The sequence below is a fragment of the Pundamilia nyererei genome, unplaced genomic scaffold (assembly GCF_000239375.1).
Source record: "Pundamilia nyererei isolate P.nyererei 1_Seehausen unplaced genomic scaffold, PunNye1.0 scaffold00005, whole genome shotgun sequence".
NCBI lineage: Eukaryota > Metazoa > Chordata > Actinopteri > Cichliformes > Cichlidae > Pundamilia > Pundamilia nyererei.
Genome location: NW_005187406.1, coordinates 5,179,611 through 5,206,908, shown reverse-complemented (window position 1 = coordinate 5,206,908; position 27,298 = coordinate 5,179,611). Strand labels below are relative to the sequence as shown.

At 39.7% G+C, this 27,298-nt stretch overlaps 1 protein-coding gene across 1 annotated transcript; it reads left to right on the top strand.

Annotated features, from left to right (window-relative positions):
• The first annotated feature begins 242 nt into the window (after window positions 1–242).
• lmf1 (lipase maturation factor 1) lies at window positions 243–20,371 on the top strand. Its single transcript, XM_005721862.1, has 11 exons — window positions 243–464; window positions 1,021–1,330; window positions 2,411–2,421; window positions 4,940–5,088; window positions 12,379–12,444; window positions 15,970–16,137; window positions 16,754–16,934; window positions 17,781–17,934; window positions 18,081–18,264; window positions 18,711–18,823; window positions 19,980–20,371. Exons 1-11 carry the CDS (start codon window positions 254–256, stop codon window positions 20,164–20,166), a joined length of 1,734 nt encoding a protein of 577 aa, XP_005721919.1. The 5' UTR covers window positions 243–253; the 3' UTR covers window positions 20,167–20,371.
• Window positions 20,372–27,298: the final 6,927 nt, after the last annotated feature.

The window sequence follows — 27,298 nt, the reverse complement described above, 5'->3', positions numbered from 1 at the left end:
ATCCTGCTTTATAGATTTCTCTTTAAATTTGTCATCTTAGGCATCAGGTAGATTCAGAACATTTGTACTACGGAAGATCCGTTTACTTCCAATAAATTACATTTAAATTGGTTTTGAAAAAAATGTATACGTTATACATACAAACCGTATAATATCATTAAATGTAAAATGTAATAATAATAATAACAATAATAATAATAACAATAACATACTTCCGCGTCTGTTCTGTCACGTGACCGTGACATCCTTAAACATGGCGGCAAGCGGTGAACGTGCAGAGATCTCTGTGAGGAAGAGACGTGTTGGCAGTAAGAGAACAGAGCCAGACTCCGCTGTTAGCGGTGGAGAAGATGGAAAACACTCCAGCAGCGACGCAGAGAAAGAGAAGCCGCTTCTGTCCTTACAGCCCGGGACTTACTGGCTCACTCGCATTGTGCTGCTGCGCTCCGTCGCCTTTATTTACTGTATGTTGACACTTACGGTCTGCAGTCAGTGTGTGTGTGTGTGTGTGTGTGTGGTAGTTTAGCTGTAGGGGTTTACTTTTTTATCATTAGCATGACAGTCACAGTTTAGTGCCACGGTATCTTAACGCATGCGCACTTTACTGTAAATAAAACTTGCAATTAGTGAATGTACCTACACGTGTGTTTGGCAGTTTTTTAACTACTGTTATTAATGCTCTGTTAGTTTCTGATAACCATTCATTTGAAACACAGGGATCGCGCAGTCAAGGAAATATACTGATCCCATGAATGTGAATGAGGCAAGTTGTGTAAAGTGCTTTGAGTCTAGAAAAGCGCTATAAGAACCAGTCCATTTACCACATGTTCTGATTTTACTGGTGCTTCTTGCAAAGAGCTGAGCTCACAACCACCACCACCAGCGTTTTACTCACATCATAAATAAGCCCCCACCTGAATAGCTCCTGTCAGGACAGCTGTGCCTCATGGAGAAGTTTGCTCTTTAATTTGAGAAAAATAAACTAATTGCATCTGTCTCACAAACTCATTTGTTTTTTAGTTGTGGCCTTCAGTGTTGCTTACAACCAGAACAAGCAGCTGATTGGTGAACATGGCTTGATGCCCTGTAAGAGCTACCTCAGAAGTGTCAAGCGCTATGTTGGGGGGAAGATCGGAATGGCCGCCATGGCGTACACCCCCTCCGTTCTCTGGTTCTTTGACTGGAGCGACATGGACGCCAACCTGGATGGCATCGCCCTGTTGGGGATGGCGCTGTCAGGGTTTGTCCTGGTGATGGGAATGGCCAACATGGTGATCATGCTCACACTGTGGGTGCTATACCACTCCCTGGTCAACGTAGGACAGCTGTGGTAAGTGTTGGTTAAATCATGCTTTCACTCTCAATAAAACTGGATTAAAGATGTTTTAATGTAGAGCACCTAATCTTAAAGATTGATCAGATAACTTTTTACAGCCAGATTTGTAGAAATCTTCAAAAAACTTTATAGAAGATCTTAAGTTGACAATGACAATAAATAAATACTACTACTAAGTTGTAGCCAAATTTAGTGAGTAGAGAAGCCCTGATTGGAACGTTCTGGGTTGATATTAATGTTTGAAACTATTAGATTTTGAAAAACCATTAATTTACTCCTCAGAATGTAAAATAAGTTTCACATTCCTGCTACAGGGCTTTTAATGTGAAATTAACAGGAAGTGTTGTTAGAAAAATAAAATAAAATATGGGAGCTGGGAGCAGAATTTGAGTAGTCAAACGTGGCTACGTAGAGGGCTGTGCAAAAGTATCAAGCCGACACATTTCTTTACATTTTGATTCAGAATTCTCATTTTTCAGTGATTTCAAACCATATTTTTTCAGGCTTTTCAAAGGTCTCTAAGTATTTCTTTAAGTCCTATCAATCATTTAAGTATAATAAAACGCCTAACTTGCATTTTTAAACTAATAACTGTGTGTGTGTTCGTGTGAGTGACTCAGAAAGAATATGTAGGTTCAGGCGACTTTTACGATGGAATATCTTTTTGCATATTAGTCACTACAAGATTTCAAGTGAATTCATTATTAAGTGTATGCTATTGCTATTGCATAGCATACACTTCAGTTATGATTGGATGTTTCCGTGTTTAAAAAGATAAAATTATGTGAACTATTAATGTTGTAGGTCCTAATTTGAAGCGCTCATGCCCGCGCTTATATTAGCATAAAGCATACATGCATTTAAAAACATTCCCTATAAGATGATCCCACAGTGATGGTTACCATAGTCAGCTGTCAACTTCTCTACTAGACAGCAACTGCATATTTCATTTCTTGTATTCATGTTGTGACTTCTTTTTCCGCAAAGCATTTTGGCTGCCCAGCGTGTTTGATCTCTCCTGACACCAAACAGTCTGTTTCACAGCATTAACCTGCTTCCTTTTTCTCTTTCCAGGTACTCCTTTGGTAAGTGATCTTCCACAGAAGCTTCCTTTGTTTCGCCTCCAAAAAGAAGTGGATTTGAAGGAAAGCATTAATGTGAGACAGGTGTCTGTGTCATTTATATTTTCATAAAAGGTGAAACTGATTTTGTGAGATGTTTTAAACCTGTGTTGAGCAACACTTTTTAGAAAAATCGAGTTACGGGTCACAATTTGAAGAGGTGGATTTAAATAGTGCTAAAGATCATCAGTGTTTGATCCTTGTTCTTAAAAAAAGAAACAGAATTTTAGTGTGTATTATTGTTATTATTATTATTTAGAGTAAAAGTGTAGTTCATGCTGCTTTTTATTAATGTGTTTTTGGTTGAGTGGTTGTTCTTTGGTAATGCGAGGGCCTGATTGAGTCCTTATGTTTGTATTTAGCACATGTTCCTTAAACCAAAAGCACATCTATACTGACACATTGCGTTTATTTAGAAGCCTATGACTGTAAGGTGACTTGACATATTTGTAAAGATGAGCCAGTCTTATTACAAAATTCAGTAGATATCAAGATATGCTGCGAAAAAATCAACTACTTTGTTTGCAGCTTAGAGTGAAAACTTAGTATATTGTTTTTTAACGGGGTGAACCCAATAAACTGTCATGGCTATGATGGTAAAGATGGCGGCGGGGGAAGTATAAACATGAGGTTGTATGTGGAGCTTCGGCCCAGATAAGTGGTGAGGTCAGCGGCAGCGCCGTGATTGCCTAATGACACTTTGTAGTCAGAGACGCCAGGCCTGTGTCTGTGTCTGTGGTTGGGCTGTGGCTTCTATTACCCGAAAAAGAAAATTCCTTTTCTCTCATTCTGCTGCAACTTGGACTCATCATCACACTCTGGCTGACAGTGGAGCTGAAAGTCTGCAGATGAAGGTCCACTGTTCCCATATTAGTGCACTTAGCACTAATATTGGGTTGTTTATAGACATTTATAGACTATAACACTAGAATTTTAATAGGTGATTCCAATTTAAATATTTGTTTTTCTTCAGTGCTTGAAACAATTCCAATCCTAATGAGCATATGCAAACCTAAAAATGTAACGTTATATTTGCTAAACATAAGCACTGTCATTGTGAGCATATTATACTGACACTGCCATTTAGCTTCCAGTAAAATGTCAAAGTATCTCTGGGAAAAAAGCTATTAGGTAGCCCGTAATAAGTGTCTTTGACCAGTCTGCTGGCGACCCATGTCGACATACGGTTAGAGGTGGTTTCATTTTAGCAACATGACTTTTGCAAACTGAAATATTTTACACTTCAAATGATGCCTCATGTAGTCCTGAAATAAGGATTTAACCCCCGGTTGAATTCACAGTTTTAAACACAAAGAAATGAGCAGCTTAGGTCATTGGTTGGTTTATTTCTGTAGTGAAAGACAAATTATCTACAAAACAATCAAGAATGAATCATTCTGCCACAGTTAGAAATTAATGGGAATTTCAGAGAGAGAAATAACTCAAATTGACTACTTGGTAGAGTAGCCGTTGTCAAGCAGAGATCTTTGCTGACCTCGTCGAAATCCTCAAGGCTTTTAGGTTGTGGTTTGGAGATACAAAACTTCAGCTTTCTGTCTCATCTTTAGCGGGTGTCTTCTTGAGCTTTTGACTTTGAAGTATGTTTTGGATCATTGTTTTGTGGGAAGGCCCACCCACGATGCATTTTCAGTGTCCTGGCTGAGTGAAGGACATTCTTATCCAAGACTTTTCCATTTTTTTTCCTCAGTGTGATGCAGGGATTTTATAATATTGGCAGAAAAAGACCCCCAAAACATAATGTTTCCACTGCCATGTTTGAGTGTTTTTAGGGTGGGAGTCAAAAATTATTATCCCGCAAAGTACAGGAAGTGGATTGATGCCATCACAAAATAAAAAATTATAGACTGAGTGCTCAAAATTATGAATTCAGCAGCAAATCAAATACTTACTTCTCTTACTGTACATGCATGACAGTCCTGTTAGAAGCTTTTTCACATATGTATGGCAGATAGGCAAAAGATCCACACACTTAGCCATTAAATAGGTTTGCAGTGACCGCTTTGAGGTTCAGCAGCAAAAACCAATCACATAAAGCTGTGTTTTTGTTTCCCATCACTACTGATATTCACCCTGTTATGGCAATAAGTTGGGGTCACAATACATTAATCGGCTGGAAAATGTTACTCCCTATTTTGGCAAAATTTAGAGTTCCTCTCCAACTTTGACAAAGATGTGCTTCTTCAGTTACATCCTGACTTTGACTCCCAGAAACACAGTTAATGTGGCTTTATCAAGGACATTACCAGACAAACGTGGGCCATTCCTCTCATATTTATTGATATTGTTCCAAATCAGAAATTTGACGTCATGTTGTTTTCTTGGGGCGTGCATGTGTTACTTTGTTGACCTGAAGTGTAATGTTCCTGCACCATTAAAGCAGTATTAGCTCTTCTGTGCTATAACACACTGAGCCTGCGTTAAGTAAAGCAGGTCATTGATGATCTTCTGATTGTTTGTGCAGGTTGGGAGAGTCAGCTGTTGGAGACGGGCTTCCTGGCTATTTTCTTGTGTCCGGTGTGGACTCTGTCCCAGGTTCCCCACCGGTGCCCCCCGTCTCTCATCTGTATCTGGACCTTCAGATGGCTCATTGTTCGCATCATGCTGGGGGCTGTGAGTATAGCAGTTTATAAATACACAGAAGACATGTCTGCAAATTTATAGATCATTTATTGCATGCCGTTAAAACAAGAATACAACTGCTTTGACAGTAAATTGTAGGAAGTAATTTCAAACAAATTCACAATAACTGAAAGATGAATGAGGAAGCTTACCTTTGTCTTCCATTTGTGTGCATATATTTTCTTCCAGTGGCTGTTAAAGTTTTTAAATTAAAAGCCTGACATAAACGCATCTCAGTCATGTGAAGAAATGAAACCGTTTCTGAGCAGCGTGAATGTTTGTCATCGGATTTTAGACTGTTACTTTTGGGTTTTTGCTATTGAGCTCTGCCAGCATCCGGTGATGCCAAAACAAATATACGGTCGACTAAACAATATGTCTCTTTGTTTGACAGTTTCCATGGTGAATTTTAGACCTCTGTCTGTGTTTTATCTGTCAATCACTGTGTTTTCCACAGATTCAGTGGCATTTTTTCAGTTACGACCACAAAGCGAGCTGAAACGCAGGGAGCCCCCTACTCAGCGCTTCACTGTAAAAGGCTCTCATGGCGTATTTCATTCTCTGATGTACAACGTCAGAATGAATGTTGAGTTTTGTTGCTAAGGGCTACCGTTATTTGAAAGCACCTCAGTTATGCTACAAAACGGTCACTGCATAAGCAAAATGAAAGTGCTGTTATTTTTCAGAAGGCATAAGCAAACTTTTAAGAAAAGATTGAGAAAGTTTTTTTTGTTCTGCTCTTTGTGCCACCAAGATACACGTATCTTAACAACTGACTACTGACCAAGGAAACTACTAGAGATCATGGTTTCAAAGGGGAAAATGCAATGACTTTGGTTATTTCCAAATATTTCATTTATAGGCTGACATTTAGGCATTCAGGTAAAGTTTCCTGACAAGTATTAGATATGCAGATATTCAAAACACTTAGAGGAAATGTGATGATGATGATGTCTGGGGCTTAAATTTGTTCACTTTGTTGTTTATTGACTAAATACCTCCAAAATTGTGACTAAAAACTGAGAGTATATTATTTTTGTGTGCAAAAAAGAGAACTGCTATTACTAGTGGAATTATTTAGATTTTAATAATTATAAAATTTTATAATTTTAATCTCAAGTACTTATGACGAGTTGTTCTGTTGCAGTGTGCTGCACAGATATACTGCAGTTTTGATAAAATGCATCAGCTCTGCTTGCTTTCCTCAGTTAAATGAAACCAGCTGCTGCACGTTATTGTTCAGAGTACACAGTGTTAAGTGTATGGATTTATAGCAATGGATGATGTTCTGGGCTTTAGCTTTACAAAATATTAGATGAAATTATTATTGGACCTGATTAGTATCTAGTCAACTGATCACCCTCTGTCTAATTGGATTAGCTGATTAGATTTTGTTGATAATTTATTTTGTAATGTTGTTAAGAATGTCAGAACTTTAAGGTTGAGGTCCAAATAGCATTCACATGCTCCTTTTGTCAGGAAATCAAATCCAGATGATAAACAGTAAACAAAGGAACCACACTGACTGTATATTGTCTTACTTTGAAGCTCTGCTGCACATTTTCTACTATGATTATGAGATGAACTTTCCTATATTTTAATTTTTCATGTGAGACGTCCATCACGGGTTTGATGACCTTATAGTGGGAGAGCTTATGATGGTCCAAACTGAGGTCTGCTTAAACGTTACAAAGACTCAGCAACTTTTCAGCAGCTTTAATTGCAGTGCTGTTCCTCCCACAGTGTTTGATCCACCCTGGCTGTATCTATTTATCCATCTGAAAGCACTGTGGTTCAATGCTGTTCTTTGAATTATATATTTGTGAGGATGACAAAGGTTAGCATGTACTTTTAAGGTCGCTGAAAATATTGGAGATGGGTTGGGTATGAGCCCATCATTTTTTATTTATTAATTTTTTTTAAGCAATGAAATGTCCTACAATGTCGCACAAGTCATTTTTTCCCAATAATAATTTCATAGCACATGCTATTGCTGTAGCATCTAATATTTTTAATATATTAAAAAGGAAAGAATCGGACTATAAATGCATTAACCATATATTATTAATTGGGGTGGGCTAATAAGATAACAGTTTAAATAAATGTAATTTTCCGCTTGTCAGCCTTTACCATTGAAATAAGTACATAAATCATTTTAACATCCTTGATAATAATTTAAACAAGCCTTACCTTAAGCATAAAAATCAATTTAAAAGTATACATAAATGCCTTTGTTTTCTTGCTTAACGTTGTTATATAAACCAGATTTTCCCTGCTAATCTTGATTAGAACCTTCTCCACTGTACCTTCTGTAGTAAGTAATTACCTCATTAAAACAAGGGGAACTTCCAGCACACTTGCACACACAGAAATGCCCCAGCAGTTTATAAAAATATCACATGACCGTATTTTATGCTAAACAACAGTGTTGACATTAAAATGTTGTTGTAATTATTACACGTTTCCCCCTATTTGTTTCCTAATTAGCGTAGCTTAACATATTTAATACATCTTGCACATTGAGGTGGCATGTTAAGCTGCTCGGATGCATTTCAATTTGTGCCCTAGCAGCTTGTGTGCAGCAGCAGTAGACTGTGAGGTTAATCAGGCAGAAAGCTACAAAATGTGAAGCTAATTAGATTTCAGAAGATCGAGTCGGCTCATTAACTATGAAGCTCTGTAAATACTTTAAATATAAAGTGTTTTCACAAAAGGGGATAAAAGCCTCATTTTAAATTCTGATTGATGTTCAGCCTTATAGACATTTAGTCCCTTCTATATCTTAAAGGTAAATTAGATAAGTGACCCTCAAATGAAGTCTCAGTGTTGTAAGATGTGATGCTTTTTCAGTACAGTGTTGGGTAGATACATTTTTGAGTATAAGCATGGTATGCTTACTTGATTAAACTTTTGTATGAGGACTAAATTTCTCATGTTACCAAGAATATTGACAACAAAGTTAAGTAATTGATAATAGATCCTTCATCTTAGCTTGCTAGCTGTTTCCTGATGGTTTAGTTGTAACTTTAAATTAAAATTGGTCTTGAAATGGCCTTCTAAGTTTGTTCATAGTAGAGTTTGATCATACTAATCACTGAGGGTATAACAACAGCCCCCCCTCCGCCCCCCAGTAAATTCCTGAGAGTTTAAAAGCGCCTCTTAATAGATGAAGGCAGTAAAAATACTGGTGTTGATATTTTTTTTTGTCAGAGAATCAATAAATTATTAAGTTCTACTGTTGCGTATAGTGATTGTAAATGCGTTGTATTATAATTTTTTTGCTTGATCAAACATTTCCATTAAACACAGCAGCTGTAGGAAATATTTTGCTAGGTGTGGTTTGTGGCTTAAATTGGCTTTATAGAGTTAACGGTGTGTAACGTGAGCTGAAATCACATTTAGACTTTGGTTCTTGTGTTGCTGACACGTTGATTCGCCCAGACTGTTGGTGCACATCTGGTCGACTGGGATGGATAGACCTTTATTGCCTGTTATAATAAATAGATGTGGGTAACAATGAGTTCAAGGTGTACAAGAGAAGCTGCTCATGATTCCTGGCTGAATGACATTTTGGCTGTAACTGAAGATATGTTTAAGTAGAAGTCCAAATTATTAATACTGAAAGACTGACGTGGATTAAGGCTTTCATACAGTCCAGCTATGAGTCAAATGTAACTCAGACCTAACTTAAGTGTGAATGAGAGCAGCAAGAATGAGCCAAAAGCAATATTGAGATTGTAAAAAAAACCCAAAAAAGATGAAAGACGCTAAAGAGCTGCTTGGTGCTAATAGGAATTGCACTGTAAGATAGTAATTCTGTTTATTCAATAACTGCTAGCGTCAGGTTTCTGACAGCAGTCATTGTATTCATTGCCAGCAAAACAATATTGATTATAGCAGCTTTAACTCTGAGTTCTGAATCATCATAGGTGATAACCCTAACTTTGTATCACAGAGGAAGGCAAACGTGTTTTCTGGGGACAAATGCCAACAGTTTTGGATTTTTCTTTGTTCCCTGAATTATAAGACTTGGGAGAATAATTCAATTAAAAAAAAAAAAAAAAAGAACAACTTTGCAAAAAAATTAAGGAAGTTTGTATCTGGTTGACAATGTTTTGCAGCACTGTTTCTTGGCTATAAGTCTTATGCCCCTGTATCTACATATTTTCCCTTTAAATGGAGCCACATTCGTAGGGAAAATACATTTGTGGGCTGCAACCATGATACGTTTCTCTGTCAGTGCCAAACAGCTTATTCGGTTATTGAATCTTGTTTTGAGCTTCTGGTACTCCAGGTGCAGCTAATTGGGTGCCTGACTGGCAGCTTGTGGACCCTGCTACAGGGGTTAGTTGGCATCTGCTCCAAGGATGCCTTGTTTACCAGGATGCCACGTTTGATTGATCTGGAGAGGCCATAGGGCAACTTCAGGCTGGTGTTCCACAAAACAGAGTTGGAAAATTATTTGGAGTGAGTTCTAGTACCATCTCCAAATTGAAGTCGAGTTCTATATAACTGGGAATGTCAGAGACGGGCTTTATTCTTCTGGTGGTGTTGTCTCCCAAAGAGACCTGTCAGCACTTAGGAACCGTAGGCAGTGTTCTTCAAATTTATAGTCAAACTTTGAAGGAAGATACGGCCGACGACTCTGCCCAAACAATCCACGAGAGATCACACACAATCCATCTCTGCTCTCACAGTCCTGCCAGGAGGCCTTCCATGACTGCCCTGCACCATCAGGCCCATTTGTGCTTGTGTCGACAACACGTGCACTGGAACATGTCTGCAGTCCTGATCTCAACCCCACTGAACACTTGTGGGATCACCTTGGGTGTGCTGTTCGTGCCAGAGTGACCAACACAACAGCACTGATCTCAAATGCTGGCTGAACAGTTGGATGGCATCCCACAGCAGTGTGTGACCAAGTAGAGGTGTCAGGCTGCTGTGGCTGTGTATGGCTCTTCCACATTCTACTTGTTAAACTGCCAGTATGTCTTCTTTCTTCAGACTTTAATCATCCTAAAAATGACACCAAACAAGAGTCAATAGGAGAATAAGCTGTTTGCCATTGGCAGGGAAGATCTGAACAACCCACATACTCTGCTCTCCTGCTCAATGCACAGATGCATTTTTCTTACAGGGGCACCATTTCCAATGGTATACAATTTATTGCTAAAAAGCATAGTTACAACAAAATAATAATTGATAAAACACAAATGTCCTTAGTTTTTGTGCTAAGTTTAGATATTATGATTGCCTAGGGTCTGGGTTAGAGTTTGGATTACAATCATGCTTGGGCTTTTAGTCAAGGATGCCTTAAACCTCCTAGAGTTAAGCCTTTAAGCTCATGACAATCAATGGACTGAAAATGTTTGATGATTCATTACCATTGTGTCATTGGCATATGTTGATGATATTACTATTTACTTTTGATAAGTGGCTTCCTGTTTGACTTCCAAGAAAGGCCTTCTTAGAGTAACAGTATGTTTTCATTCATGTTGGAAAAATGCCATGTCAAACAAAGCAATGTAGCACCAGTACTGCTGTGGCATTAACACCACAGTTCCTCTTCTCTCCTGTTTTTATAGTCAGATTTTCATTGTTTGAATCCAATGGATACATTTGTATCCAATTTTCTTTCTTAATAAAATTTTGAGCAGATCATAGTTGTGAAAGGTTGAATCTCTCTGGTGTTCTTTGCTGAGTTTACAGGTTCATATCCTTTCCCTAAGGCCTCTTGATACTGAAGAGATATCTGTTTATGTCAGAGGCTTGTATGTTGGGTAGTAATTGATGACATTTCAGAATCTCATGACTGAATTGAATTATCAACAACATCTTCGGCTTCATCACCTCAACAGCCAGCAGCCAAGTTTGTAATCAGAAAGAAATGTCCTGGTTTTTGTAAATCTGGTTAGAGGTTAGCAGGCGATTTATTCCAAATTCCACGTCGACCACATGACAGGCCGATGTGTCAATATTGACACTTGGGTCCTGGATAGTGTCCTGTTTGCTTAATTCAGTTGGTGGAAAACAAGCCCTGACATTGCATTTCTCTGCATTTTGGGCTTAGTTTGAATCATTTTTTTGTTTTTTCTTATTTTATTAAGGGAAAATCCTCAGTGAGGGACTATGGTTAACTTTTTATTACAGTCATAATCTGCATCATCAATTTAGAAATACCATGGACTTCTAACAACAGACTTGTGATTCAGTAGCATGACAGTTTCTTTTGGCCAAAAACACTCGTAGAGCTCCATAGGCTTTCCCCCCCCCCCTGTATTCGTCACCATACTTATTTTTTTAGCACTGACTCTGTTTATAACTGAATCTTCTGAGGGCTTCTTCCCAATTTGAGGCATTAGCACAACAGGGCTGCACAACTGTGAGCTGGTATTGAGTAGAGAAGGTCAGAAAAGCTAATGATGTTTTCAGACAACAAGCAAATTAGATTTGTTGTGTCAGATTTGATCTTTGGTGGTGGATCCCCACTTTGTATTGTGTCTCTTGTTGTGCTTAAAGTGTGTCAGCCACTGAGGGGCTTAAGTATCTTGTCACTTCTTAGATATGGCTACATGCTATCCTGTTTGTTACAGTGTAGCATGTTAATGAATTTCTTCTCCATAAAGCATTTGGTTTATTTAGGCTCTGAACATACACCGGATGAGTGTGATTTTAGTGATGCCTTAAATTTTCCACTGTAAGATTCATATTTTTGTTCTTTTGGTTGATATTTTAAAGCATTGGTATTATCATGGTGCCCTGATAATAGACTGAAAGATTGATAAAACTGCAGTGAATGTCTTCGTTTTGAAGCCTCAGCTTTATTTATTGCTGTCGCCATTGTGGATTTTTGGAACCAAAAAAATTACTATATCAACAACCCCAATTGTAACATGTGAATAGAAAACAGTCTCAGAAACCCAAATTTAATTCCCAGTGGAACATTAAGGAAATAGTCATTTTGAATTTAATGGCAGCAGCAAGTTAAACTTGGCGTTTAGGTCAAAGGCTGAGCCAATGCCCAGTTTTACAGAGCCACTAGCATGTTTTATACACATTACATATATATGAATATGTAAATTTGATGTTATTATTTATTATAGCTCTCCAACGGCGTTATTATTAACTGGTTCATGTTGAACCATTTCCTTTTGAGACAGATTTTTAGTTGTCATGTGCTGACATCCATTAAGTCCAGCTAAACACAGAAGTGCTTGCTGCTGTGAAGTTTGAAGTATACTGAGGTTGATGTAGCACAAGTTTTATGTTTTGTCTTTTCAGGGTCTTATAAAAATCAGAGGCGACAAATGCTGGAGAGACCTCACCTGCATGGACTATCACTATGAGGTGCGTATGTTGCATTTAATGTACTCCCTGCATGTCCAGCTTCCTGGTTCTCAGTGTTCTGTTGTTGTAAATGCACAGTGCAGCCTCAAGGCCCTTTGACATTTGACACGGCGTGCGCTGCACTCACCCTAACTAGAGTGAAGGACCCAAAAATTGCAGCTGCTCTACGTGTACTACATGCGCCTGCTTCTTGTCACTTCCAAACATGTATCTCTCTGACTTTATATCCTCTAGAGAGTTTGTGACGTATTATGTTCAAATGTTTAATAAAAAAATGTATCGCTTATTCATAAAGACTTAATCTTTGTAACTATCCCGATTAGTGAAGAGTGTGTCGTTTACACAAGACGTCTTTGCCCCCGAGGTCCTCAGAGCCATTGGAAAGGCTTTGGAAGTCCCTGTATATGCATATGAATGTTTTCCTTCATTGTGTGGCTGAACTTAGCGCAGCATGCTTCGTTTCTATTGGCTGTGTGAAGGTACGTCACAGCAGAATGCGCACAAACAAAAGACACGAATGGGTTTCAAAGGGCCTTCAATCCTCACAGGTTCACACTTGTTTCCTTCACACTAGAACCCCTTGGTGGTTCTAGGAAGTTTGTTAAACATGTTCTGTGCAGAACACAGATTAAAATCCCACGTTTGCTTGCGTTCTGAGTACAGTGCAGGAGCCGCTGCAGTAACGACCTCCTACAACCAAAGATTTCACCTAAGCTATCATATTACAAGTGTCCAGCAAAACCAGAGTCGCTTTTAAATTTCCCAAAGGCCCGTTTTCTTCAGCAGTCTGAACGTCTCAGTCTGATTGATATATAAAAACAGTGAACCTTGGCTTCGTCTCCTGGATGATGACAAAGCTGCAACAAACTCACATCAGGCTAACCACAGCAGGGCAGCACATTACAGAAACCGCTGTTGTGGGATTCAATAAATCAAACTCTTACACTGAGTGTGAGGTTGTGCAAATCCAGTGTTTGTTTTTCCCTCGGTGGGACACTCGACCGCTCTAACCAGCACTGCTCGATGTTAGCGGGCCACAGAGGGAGGAGGACCTTCTTCTGTCTTCTGTAATTAACATAGACAGGAATATTCTGGCTCCCATGAGACTGGATACATCAAGAATACTTCATAGATATTCACCCAGCCGAAAATACAATAGGAAGGGAGGTTAGGTTGTAACACACAGGCTTCCATGGAGTTGATAGCTAGTGATGTGTAGGATTATAATGTGGAAGTATAAAGCGCTTACATTTTTATCCTTTCTAATTATGGCTTTTCCTTCTTTCTTTCTTTGACTCTTCCTTATAAAATTTTCCTAGATTTTCCCACAGTTTTAGCATTCATTGCCATACAGGGCAGCAGAGTTTGTGAGGCCAAATATTTTCCACTGTACAAATTTCACAATTTCATGTGTATCGAAAATGTTGAACTGTCTTAACCTCAACTAAATTGATCAAATGTCCTGTACATTGAAAAAACAACATCAGTTAATTCTCCCCATGTTCTGTGTATGAAATAATTATACTCTCTGTTCATATGTCATGTGATTACCATTACATCATAAAGAAAACTCCCCTAAATGACCTTGTTGTTACCAGAAAGATGGGTTGGTTTTTTTTCCTCTTCCTTTTGATACCTTCATTTAAACTTGTAAAATGTAAAAATAGTTAAAGTTGAACTGATCTGTTGGTTAAACTGTTGATTTTCAGTGTGCTCAGTAGTATTAGGGGCACACAGCTGTTACAGCTAGAACAATGTGAGCCAGATGTTGACCAATTTGAGCAATCGAAGGTAGATGATGTTTAAAATCTCTGAACTGTTAAATTCAAAGTGAAATTCTGCTTTGCTAAGTTCAGTACACACAAACAATAAACACAAGCTTTAAACAGCTCCAGGTTTAATTAGTCTGGTGTGACCAGTAGCTTATTTTAAACTGAGGCTAGCATTAGCTCCACTGACAGTTCTGAAGCTTCAGTCTGACTGCTTTGGTTGTCGCCAATATCAGGCTGAAAGGGTCCCCCTAACTCCAGCTGCATGGATTATAAAAAGCTTTTTTTTTTTTTTTTTAAATTGTGTTGAAGGGTGAAAACAACTTTTATAATGACTGTGAGTGTATAGGGGTCAATCTGCCTCTAGGTACTGGCACTTGCTGATTTGTTAGTTCAGGTAAGTGATGAAGTCAAACATCTCACATCCAATTGGCGTGTCTCGTATGCAGCACACTGCTGAAACTGCTTCAGCCTGCTCACACTTTCATTTCAGCTGGAAGCTCCTTTGCAGCCCACTTGACATGACCTGCTGTCATTGAAGTCTGGTCTCTTCTGCGATGGCGGTTGTGCTGCTGCTCTCTCATCAGGTTTTGAAACATATCTATATAAACTATACCAATTAGAAATGACCACAAGTGGAAATGGCCGTCTTATTTTAACTGTAATGATGCATGACAGCGCTGGTTCAGTTCTCAGAGCTTGTGACTGTTGTGTAGCTGTATGTAGCTTTGTTTGTAGCCTCAGCTACTGTGCTCACTGTATCTTGCTTGAATTATTAAATAAACTATAGATGCCTGCGGAGGCAATTCTTTAGCTACATGACAGTTATTTAAGGTTAGTGTACCAGAAAATGAGTTTGTAGGATGATTTGTCAGGTATAATGTGGAGCTTATTCCACGCTGGGTCACTTTCCCTTTCCTGGTCCAATTTCAACAGTTAGCAGCCTACGTTGTAATGTAGACACACACGCACGCACACAGGACCGGAAGCCAGTGGTGCCAGGTGAACCTTATTAACCCCTCGGACACAGTGCTCCCTTTCAGATGAGCAGAGGAGCTGCAGATCTCCTCCTGTCCTGACTCTCGGGGGGCTGTGTAGCTGTGTTTCAGCATAGTTGCTGTTTTGTTTGCCTCTGTATGTTTGTTGTAATAATGCTGGTTTCCAAGTCCTGTGGGGTTGTTTGGCTGTCTGAGGTCGCAGGCCCCTTGCCCTTAGTCTTCCAGGGGTGTTTCAGTAAGCTGCAAGTTTAATAACCCCAATTTTCTGCAACATAAAAACAATAAAGGTTTGGATTAGGATGCCAACTGTCTTGTTTTCATTTTTCCTACGCCTATTCCTGTGCTATATTTATTTTTCACTCCCTGTAGCAGTTTGCATATTCAGCTTTTACATAGCAACCAGCTCATGCACGCATAATTTGCCAGTCTGTGTGTGTCCTCTGGGGGTTTTTTTTTTGGGGGGGGGGGGGGTGCGCATAGGTGTGGTTGCTGTTATTTAAATAGGTTTCCATCTTTATTTAGACATGGAAATGTTTCCCTCAAGGTGTGACACTATAAATTAATTTTCATCCCATCTCAGACAGTTATTGCCAAAGTAAATCCGAAAAACTTCCATCTTAAGCTGTGAGCAGACGGTGTTTGGAAAATGTTTGCAGATCAGAAAAACTTTGCAGAACTTCAGGGAGGAATCCATTCATTAAAGATGAGATGCTACCGTGGCACTTGTCACCTTGACCTTGAGTTTTTTCTCTGTGCAGACCCAACCAGTTCCCAATCCCATGTCCTACTACATTCACCGCTCTCCGTGGTGGTTCCATCGCTTTGAGACCTTGTCGAACCACTTTGTCGAACTCATCGTCCCGTTCTTCACTTTCCTCGGCAGGCGGATGTGTATGGTTAATGGAGCAATCCAGATCCTTTTCCAGGTAATTTACACTGTTCACAAGCCACAGAGAGCAATGAGAGCAAAGGCTGAATGATGATTGATGTTTATGGCAACTGAGATAACGATCTTAACGGTGGTGCCAAGGTAGTAATGATTAAGAGGGGAAAAGTCAAACAATAATGAAATATAAATGCACCTACTAATGTGATGTTGTTGGCTCTGTTTTGGAAACACTGTTCCTGTTCAGTGTTTGCACACACACAGGTTTAACCAAGGCGGGCTGCTCAGATAGATTTTATGTCATTTTATTTTTCCTTCCTTGAAAGTCCCCTTACTCTTTGAACTCTGAAAGTTAATGGCTTTAATGTTGGGATGTTTAATTGCATTTAGCTATGTTATCCATTACTGTACACTTAAACTGAATCTGTGCCTCATGTATAGCCTGTGGTAGGCTCCCTGGTAGCCTACACGAGGTGAACACGAAAAACAAACAGGATTTTGAGGTATTGGTGCTGCCCTTCATTTTGTTAGAGCTCATTGGGTCGTTCATTTCTTTAAAAAAAACGTTTTCCAGCTTTTGAATTGGTGCTGAAACACTGCTGCATCATCTCTCCTCACTGTGCCTTCTCTCTCTGTCCCATTATTTTGGGCTGCAGGTGGTTTTGATAGTGAGCGGGAACCTTAGCTTTCTGAACTGGCTCACCATCGTTCCCAGTTTGGCCTGCTTTGACGATGCATCGCTGGGCTTCTTGTTTCGCTCTGGGGCTGGAGCCAAGGAAGCAGTGCTGGAGATACAGAGTGAGGATTTAGCTGGACGCACCCCAGCACCTACCAAAGGTATGCACATCCCAAACTGTGCAAACGCAGGATATTGTTGTCTACTTATGAATTAGAAATGTTGGTATTCAGCAGTACAGACTGACAAGGCTGCATAGCATCTGGTTGTGCTAGAGAAGGAATTATGGGAATAAAAAGGATTAGCACTTGGAGAGCTGAGTAGCTGGGAAAAGAATGACATCAAGTTTGTTGGAATTTAAAGTAACGCCACTTACATTTTTACAATACAGACTGCTGAAACTGTGGTAAAAGTGTGAGAGTGGCCCCACTCTAATTGGTCCCACTGGACCTATTAGTGTCTTTGCTTCACTGTAGCATAGTAAATATGAAATAACCTGGTACCTGGAGTGTGGGCCTATTTGAATCATTTGAGCAGAGCCAGAAAGTTGGTCCTGGTGAGAAATGATTGTGGGTAGCCTGATGTGTTTAACATGTGTTGGGCCAGGCAGAAAGGTAGGAAGGAACTGATGCAGACTTAGCAAATGTTTGCCAGTACCAGCTACCCCGGCACACATCGTCCACACCTTTTTTACTAAGAAATTGTTTCACTGATCACAAACACATGCAAACACGCCGGCTCACTCGTTAATGCCAACCTCCACTGCTCCAGGCCAGACACTAATAAATGTGTCACCTTGATTTAAGGTGCAGTTTTCCGGTACAGGTTTGGGGTGAATACTCGTTTTTTTGGCTGAACAGGAGCGACAACATGCATGTGCAGTTTCATATTTAGCTGAAATGGAGCAGATGACAGAGAAAGCAGTGGGCTCTATCCAGTGACAGAACATTAAGATGCATTTAGAAGTTGTTTTTGTGTGCGTGCGTGCGTGTGTGTGTCTGTGTCAGGTATGTTGATTCGTCGGGTGGTTAACATATCTTTGGGCATTCTGATTGGCTGCCTGAGCATCCCTGTGGTGACGAACCTGCTGAGTTCCAGGCAGGTGATGAACACATCCTTTGACCCGCTGCGCATTGTCAACACGTACGGAGCGTTTGGCAGGTACAGCCAGAGGATCCGAGAGGAAACGCATATATTAGCAGACATATTGCAAATTTAACATTTTTGCATACTAAAGAAATTAGTGAAATTTTAAAAATGTGATCCTTTTATTCGTTTTATTTAATGTTTCCTCTCCTTCTGTTCAGCATCACTAAGGAACGTACTGAGGTGATTTTCCAGGGCACTCTGAGCCCAGATCCCAAGGACCCTGAAGCATTGTGGGAGGAGTACCAGTTCATGTGCAAGCCGGGGGACGTGTACCGTCGGCCGTGCCTCCTCTCGCCGTACCACTATCGACTGGACTGGCTCATGTGGTTCGCTGCCTTCCAGGTGAAACCTCACTACAGCATTTTTCATCCTAATGTTGATAAAGAGTTTGAATGTATTAATATTATTGTTGCTATTATGGCTGTTTATATCTAAATGTAATCAATGTGGAAAAGCTTTAGTACCCCATTTCCAACACCGGGGGGCAGTGTTTCCACGATAGTGCTGCACGCTTGTTTTAAATCAAGCCAGAACTGTCGTGTTTGCCCTTCAGGCTTCATTTGTGTGTCTCTGTCTCCCTGTATCTGCTCATTATTTCCCTTTTTCTCTCTCACAAACACACATTAAATTCCCTTGCCTCCTCTTTCTCACTTATTTGATTCCCAGTGTGACTCGTTAAAATTCTCCTCTCTCCTGATTTCTGTCTCTTCCTCGTCCTCTCTTCTTTCCGTCTCCTTCTCCTGTGTTTATTTCAGTTTCTAACACATTGTTTCCATCTGTTCGCTCAGACCTACGAGCAGAGCGAGTGGGTGATCCACATAGCAGGACGCCTGCTGTCCAACGACAGCACAGTCCTCTCACTTCTCGACCACAACCCGTTCCACGGCAGAGACTCACCCAGGTAAACGCACACAGTCTACACCAGCCTCACCAAAACACTCCGTTAAGTTTGGGAAAGTCCTCAGAAAGCTACAGCTAAACTTAGACGCTGGTAAAAAAAAAAAAGGGATAAGTCCAAAACCACACTCATTCACACAGCTGTGAGCCACCACAATGGCTCTGTGGAGCTGACTCCTGCTCCTCAGCTTAAGTACTTCCACTGCTGATTGCTGAGTGGAGTCGCTTCAGTAGCGCTTCACAGGAAGAAGAGAGCAACTCACACGCACACAACCTTTAGAGATGTAACACAACCATCAAGGAAAAGTGTGTATTATGTGTACAATGTTCACCTGCACTGGTCTCTATCATCGCCAAACCATTTTTAGCCAGCAGTGGAAGGATAGGCACATAACTAGCTAGTTGAGGCATGCTAAGTAACTAGCTAACCGGGCAGATTTTTTTCAGGCAGTTGAATCGTTTAATAACAAACACTACATTGTTCCTCAGTGTTTTAACGTGCATGAACACCAGCGGCACAACATGCTGGTATGACCATACTGTATATAAAAGATGGACAACACGCACTTTGTCGTTACACAGTGATTAGTTAAGTTCTGTTGTTGCAGCTGCAACTTTTTTCTGTCGTTCTTAAATCATTTGTAATGTTTTTTTGGTGATTTGTGTTGTGTGTTGTACAACAAGTTCTTTGGTCAGTGTCTGTTGTTTTTAAATGTGCTATATAAATAAACTGGACTATTTTCAATGTCACCATCTCGGTGTTTTAAAAGCAGATGTGAGGATTGACAGGAGGACTGCTCATTGACTTGTGATTGATAACACAGGTCTGCAAAAAAGCTTTTTCAGCTCCATGGAATATTTTTGGTAAATTGTATCTTTTTTAGGGTGCTGAATCCAAAAATGATCTCAATTTCCCTCCATCACATACATTTTTTTTTTTTTTTTTTGCAAAACATGAGTTTACCTTAAAAAAGCGATGAAAAAAAAATCTATATTTCAGTATTGTTTTCTAAGATTCCTTACCTTTTGCTCTGAGCAAAACAAACCTAACAAACTCACTGTTGTTGGTAGACACAGTATTATAAGCCCTGAAGAATGTACGCTGACGATAAAAATCATTACTTCATGTGAACGCAGTTTTGGGCTCTTCTTCCTTGCAGGTGGGTTCGGGGAGAACATTTCAGGTACAAGTTCAGCCAGCCAGGCAGTGCCAGCGCAGCACAGGGCAAGTGGTGGCTGAGGAAACGCATCGGAGCTTACTTCCCTCCTGTGAACCTGGAAGGACTCAGGGGCTACTTCCAATCCAGGAACTGGCCCCACCCGCATTTACAGCGGAACAGAAAGTAAAGCCGTGAGCTCTGAAAGTCACTGTGAAGAAGGGTGGGATTCGATTTCATGAAGAACTTTTTCATTGATATCGAGCATCCACACATTTATTCCCACATGATGTGAGGGTTTTTGTAAAGCTTTCAATTAAAGGTGGGAAGTTGCCCGCCTTTGTATATCTGAATGAGTGCAGTTTCTATATTAAAAGGGATCTACACATATGTAATGATCAGCTTTCCTGCTTTTTCTTGTGTGTTTGGTTCATGCAGAGAGATGTCCCACCATATTTGTGTCTGTTCCGACAGTCTTTTAGATAGTTTGGTCATTTGTGTCACTACAGATGTACTCATACGAGACACATGTTATGCAGATGATTCACAGATCTACCTCCCACTGAAACGCAAATCTGTGAACCCTCTGAAGAGATTGTTCGATTGTCTGGAAGATGTTAAGATATGGATGACTTTAAATCTTCTCAATCTAAATGAACAGAAACCTGAGATCATTGTCTTCGGCCCTAGTGACCATTACGACCTCGGCCCCTTAGAAAATTATAAAAAAACCGTTTGCGAGGAATTTAGGTGTGATTTTTGATTGTAATTAAACATTCAATAAACAGATAAATAATGTGATCAAGACCAGCTTCTTTCACCTCCGCTTACATGCAAAGGCGAAGCCATTTCTCTGCTTCAGAGACTTTGTGAAAGCAATCCATGCCTTTATTTCATCTCGCCTCTACTCTGGTGTTACTTCGTCATCTATTGGCCGGCTAAAGCTGGTTCAAAATGCTGCGGCAAGGCTTTTGACTGGCAAGTGGAAGAGAGAGCACATATCCCCTACACTCGTCTCGCTGCACTGGCTGCCAGTAAGGTTTCGAATTGATTTTAAGATCTTGACACTTGTTTTTAAAACATTGCATGGACTAGCTCCTATATATCTTTCTGATCTTTTAAATTGATATACTCCGGCAAGATCTTTGAGGTCTGTGGCCCAAATGCTTCTGGTTGTCCCAGGTCTAGATTAAAACAGGAGATTGGGTATTTTGCTGTGACTGCTGCGAAACTGTGGAATAAACTGCCTTTACATATCAGGACCTGCAACACTGGATACTTTTAACCTCCTAGGACCTGGCGTCCACATCACATACAACGTTTTTCTCTACAAGGGCCTGATATCCACTTACGAGGACATTATACTGCAACTGTTCTATTGAAATTTAAAGCGAATGTCCTCATGTGTGGATCAAATTTTTCTCAGAAACAAAAATCAGGTAAAAAAAATAAATTAAAAAAAATCTGGTAATTCTTTATTTTTAAATTCATCAGGTCATCATTCATCAATCAGCTCAAATATCAAAGAAATTTAAAATGCATGCCATGAAAGAGTTCGGGTCTCAGGAGGTTAAAAACCCATTTTTACTCTTTGGCTTTTAATTCTGTACGAGTCTGTCATTATTTTATTCTTATTTTCTTATCTTTTATTTTACTTTCCTTTTTAATTTGATCTGATTATTTTATTGTACAGGTCAACAGTTGTTGTTTTTAAAAGTGCTATATAAATAAATTGATTTGATGGTTGTGTTGTACCAACCATGACTGCAACCCCTCCACTGTGTATTCAAACTGTGCTGAAGGGTCCAGGAGCAAGTAAGCATCACTTTCACAGTTAGCGATCACACTACTTATATTGCTCGAGCCAGCTGATCTGTACACAGCAGTTACTATGAAATAAGCTAGAATACTTCCACTGGGTACAGTTCACCAGATCATGTGAGTCTGCTTTTAGTAGCTTGTCTACAGTTAAAACAGTGTCAGCTAAAACTGAACTTGGGCAGGTGTAAAACAGCTTTTGTGCTCATCCAAGAAATCAGCCGTGTCATTTCATTCTGTGATGTAAAAGCTACCAGTAACTTTTACATGCAAGTGTCCTTTGGCAGTAAAGTTGATGCACAGATCTATTGCATTACCTAATGAATTATTGTGTCACTAAACTTGTATTTACAAGGATGTTTGTGCTAAAATGAAGTCATTTTATGGCCTAAAACCAGAAATAAACGACAATAAAACAAAAATAAATGACAGACATGACATTAAGTCAGACGATATTGTTGAAAAAAGTTAGAAGTGGTTTGCAAAGTAGCTTGCAGAAAATGTGGGCAGGTTAAAGCGGCTTAAACGGGGTAGCCATAGCAAAGCGTCGGAGCAGGGCATCTACAGATCAGAAGGTTGGTGGTTTGATCCCTAGCTGTGCCATCTCCAGGTGTCATTGGGCAAGATAATAACCCTTAGTTGTTCTCCAGTTCATCCATTGGTGCATTTACCATTAAAGCAATTCAGTCTGACCGTGAGGCCTGACTGTCGGTCAGAAGGTTGAGGTTTCAAGTCCCTTAATGGTTGTCTTTTCACACTTTTACTGGGAATATCAGATAACCTGCCAGTAATGGAGGAGTCTGATTTTCTGGACTGCCGCTACGCTCAGTTAAATATCACAATTTTTTTTTTTTTTGCAAAAGTAGGTATAAAACTACTGCTGACAACCAGGCAACAACTAAGAATGATAAAGTTTCATTGATCATTTTGTCAATGATTTGTTCGTTGCTATGTAGAAGCCCTGTACCTTATCACTGCAGGATTTTCTTGAATACCATACTTGGACTTTTAGATTGTGATGCCTAATATCTTGTTGAGTGATGATTTCTCCTTTTTTTTTTTTTTTTTTCCTGTTTTGGCTCTGAAATGAAGACCGCTCCTGGTTGGATCTACAACTGTTGGTTATTGATTATTCTTCAGCTCTGAAACACATTTATTATCTGGAGGCCTCACAGAGTTTTGTGAAGCGATGTGACCGATGTGATTAATTCTCCATCGAAAATACGCTTTACAAACTTCAGAGGAGCGTGTTTATGGTTGCAGTGAAATATGGAGAGTTCTGAAAGTCTTGACGGTAAAATATTGGACAAAACAAGCTGGATTTGAACCAATAAATCTTTCCTCCATTCCGCGATGAAACCGCTTTGGCCTGTGTTAGTGGGTCATTAATCTGTCAGCCTGAGCGTTCAGCATCCGCTAAGGTCTGAGTTACGTCTTTATGTTACAGTCACGATTTCTTAGGGCTGCTTGACTTATAATTATATACAAGGTAATTGCATTTATTTAATAACACGAGTAGATATCAGAGATGTGAGATGAAGGTGGGGAAAACATGTTTCTATGCAAATGAAAATAACCTGTAGTAACATAAATGGCCTCTAGATGGTGATGTTCACCATGTTATCAGCGTAATTAGGTCTTTGTGCTTCATTCTTCCAGATTCACTGCTTCACAAATATTTTTTCTCAAAGGGAATCAATCTACCGTGTGTGTGTGTGTGTGTGTGTGTGTGTGTGTGTGTGTGTGTGTGTGTGTGTGTGTGCGCTACGCTGCTATTCAGGACCTTTTGTTGGTACGGCAATCCTTTTATCTGTTAGTGACAAGTTTCCAGATTCATCAAAGACTGCCAGGTGTCTGCGATTTTTACACACATTCTTTGGCGTTGTATTCTCCTCACATGACAGATATTATTCAGAGTTGCTTTTATGCTACCTTTTCAGTATCTGTACTGATGTTTAAATATAAACATCAATGTTTCCCTCCAACAGCTGTGTAAAGTACCACAAATCATCTGTTTAAAATTTTTAGAAAGAGAGCAGGAATCATGATTTGTTTTGGTGTACATGACAAAGTGGATGTGTATTTTTTTGAAAAATGAACACATACACTGTGGCTGACAAAGTAATTTCCACCTTGCTTGCTTCATGGATAAATAATAGCTTCCCTTCCTGATGATGGAGGGTGCACCATTCCCTGGAGAACTGACTATGACTACTGTGTATCCTGTGTGGACCCATATTTTTCATTATTTTCATCATTAAATAATAAAAGCTGGATATAAAAAAAGGTGCGCGACTAAACAGTGTTTCCTTTTATTTAATGTAATGAAGTCGTTCATAACAGAGGAGCAGCCATCTGGTTAATGCAGAATGAATGAGGCTGCATGTTGTGTTCTTATAATAAGACCACATATTGTTTTGGTTTGAAATTTTTTGTAAAAGCCTCTTTTATACTATATGGGGGGGGGGAACAAAAAACAACAACAACTAAACAGTAGGGCAGGGGTGGGGGTTGGTAGCTAGCTACAAGTCTCAGCACATATTGACATAGCTAGCTGACTGTGTTCAGCCATGTTCCCTTTTAACCATTTTAAACATTTCTTCATTTAGTTCACAGTGTTTAGTTAAGTTATGTTTATAAATGTCATAATTACATGCTTAATACATCTATGGCGTTTCTTTCTCAAATAGCAAACTCTTCAGGTCCAAAAGGCTCCAAAATGCACTGACATGACAGTCAGTCATTTTTTAAGTTTATCTAATAGAAAAAAAACATTGAACTAATTGATGTACATCAATTAGTGTGTAATTATGCTTTCCTTGAAATTAAAGCATTCTCATTAAAGCAGGTGCCAGTTTGTGGATACCGCCATGTTGCTCACCCATCTTGAATACAAGGACCGAAATTGACCTTCCCATTCTGCCTTTTATGTATGTGGCTGGAGACCAGCAATATACAGAGCACACACGAGAAGTTGCCTTCAATCTAAAGATCAGAAATAGCTTTTTAAAACTATATATGACATTTGAATATTTATATTTTCATCATCTCTCCTCCCTCTTTTCCACCTCATCAACTTCCTCCTCACCTCTTATCTCGTGACCTGAAGTCAGAGATCAAGTACTTGCATAAAACATGCATAAACATGCTTATTTATTCCCATATTATCATAATGACTTGCTGTCCATAGATTTGACATGTGATTCCCCCTCACCCCTCACCCCGCGCCTCAGGGCAGCTGACAATGAGCCAGCTTAACAACAACAACTAGAATTATAGCAGCTAATGGCTTGAATGTGATAAACAGTTTGATTACATTCTCACATTGTAGAAAAGTTTATTTGATAAGTGCCCAAGTTGAGAAAGTTAGCCAACTGTTAGCAGTTAGCTGACTGACAGGAAAGCTATTATCAACAATACTCCTCAGTAACGCTGTCATCAAGCTTCACTAAATAACCAACTCGCACTGGACTCATTTCACAGTGTTTTACAGCCTCCTCCGGAGTAAATAGACATGATTAACTGCCATATTCAAAGCTGAGGTAAACAGCAGACTGACACTCACTACAGATGGCCAGAATGTTAGGATGACTTGGGTGTAGAAACATAAAATAATGCAAAACATTTAATTAACATATATCAGGGTTTTTTTTTTCTAATCCACCGAACGGCTGCCCCGAGGTACCCCTGAGCAAGGTACCGTCCCTACAAACTGCTGCCCGGGCGCTAGATTGGTGGATGCCCACTGCCTCACTGAGTGAATGGGTTAAATGCAGAGAGAAATTTTCCCAATAAAGTATACATTATTACAGTATTGTTATTATTCAAATATGATGAAATATAGCGTATTCAAAAATGTTGTTCTTTTTACACAAAGTAGAAACACACTGACCAGCCATGGACATTGTCAGGTATATAAATTCAATGTTTCTGAGGCCGTGTAAGAAAACAGAATTGATCTGACTGTAATCTACTGACATCTAGTAGTGAGATTTTCCCACACAATACTTTTAAGCACCTTTAAGCAACTCAACAAGCTCTTTAAATCAGTGTGTGTGGTGGATGGGTGTGTCTGTGTTGGTTCACTCACCGGATCTGACAATGCCACGCTCACACAGCGTGGATACTTTTAATAGCCTGCTCATCAAACGCATCCGCATTCCGTTTGTTTCCAACCTCCCTCTACAATCACTTCCGCTGCCTTTCCTACAGTTTTATGTGCCTTTGATTGTTAACTTACAGATCGGTCACTGGATCACACAGACATCCACTGTGCATCCTGATTGTGTAAAACACGGCAGGGTGGTGCGTCTGATAACTCTCCACAGCTCCAGTTTGGCACATTCCCAGTTGTCCTCTGATATAATATTAAAGCGGAGGTGGCAGCAGCACTCAAAGAGTAGATATGACCAAAATGGGTGTGGGCTGCAAGTTCAATTCCCTGCTGGTAAAATCAGGCTAGAGGAAGTGAATGAATCCCACAGCAGATGCATCAGTGATTGCTTAGAGTTGTTGGAAAGCTGTCAGTGTGAAGGCTTGTAGCTGAATTAGGCTGCACTGGAAAAGTATGCTCAGCAAGTCTTCCATGAAGAAAACCGATCAAATACAGTATGCAACCCAGCAAATGAGTCACCAGTGCAGCTCATCATCCTTTGTTAACCCTTACATAAAATGCTTTTTAGGGTGTGTGTCGTCACAGTAGACGTAGGAAAATGACTGTTTACTTGCAATGAGGGAGGGAGCTCCTGAATATAAAGGAGTGACTCATGTGGTCTTTTTCTGTAATACGGTAGCTACTGTATTGTCTTCAGCTCTTCCTGGGAGCAGGGCAGGGATTTTGTCCTACACACACACACACACACAACATATAAGCAGACAGCAATAATTGGTTGGGTCAAATCTGAGTGCACAGCTGCAAAATCATATGTTGAACTAGACGGCACATCCTCCAGCAAGGCCAGCACCCTGTATTGCAATTTTAATGAATGTCAGTGAATCTACAGTGAAACGTTACGGGGTTGTGCCATTGCTTATGCTCCATGGCTCCACCAAGTTCCTGAAATTCAGCTTATTTCTTCTTTCTTATTGATAACATTAATGATCCACTGCTCAAGGAAAAAGGAGCAAAATCAATGAAAAAAGAAAAGATAAGATTCCTTTTTTGTCTTAAATAAGACAACCCAGAATGCTAAGTGTGAACTGGCATTGCATTGAGAGTTCCTCCTCAAAAATATAGAGTGTAAAAATTGATAACCAAATACTAAGTTTAACGTAATAGTTATTTAGTTCCAGTTCACAACCGTTTTCTTAAGGCATTTAAGGTAATATTGCAGAAGAAAAAAACAAAACTATGATCTGTTAGCAAGAACATGGCAACAGTGGGCAGGAAGAACTCACTTTTAACAGGAAGAAATCTTCAGCACAACCTATGAGGGCTCTGAAATCAACGTCAAACATGGCAAACATGCACCATCTTGCATCGATTTATTTGTTCAAAAACAACA

Bases quoted from the DNA above. Each gene is read 5' to 3' on its own strand.
- lmf1 (XM_005721862.1), top strand. From the start codon at position 254: ATGGCGGCAAGCGGTGAACGTGCAGAGATCTCTGTGAGGAAGAGACGT. The intron at 16,935-17,780 runs GTATGCACATCC...TGTCTGTGTCAG, and splicing joins CACCCCAGCACCTACCAAAG to GTATGTTGATTCGTCGGGTG. The intron at 18,824-19,979 runs GTAAACGCACAC...TCTTCCTTGCAG, and splicing joins CACGGCAGAGACTCACCCAG to GTGGGTTCGGGGAGAACATT.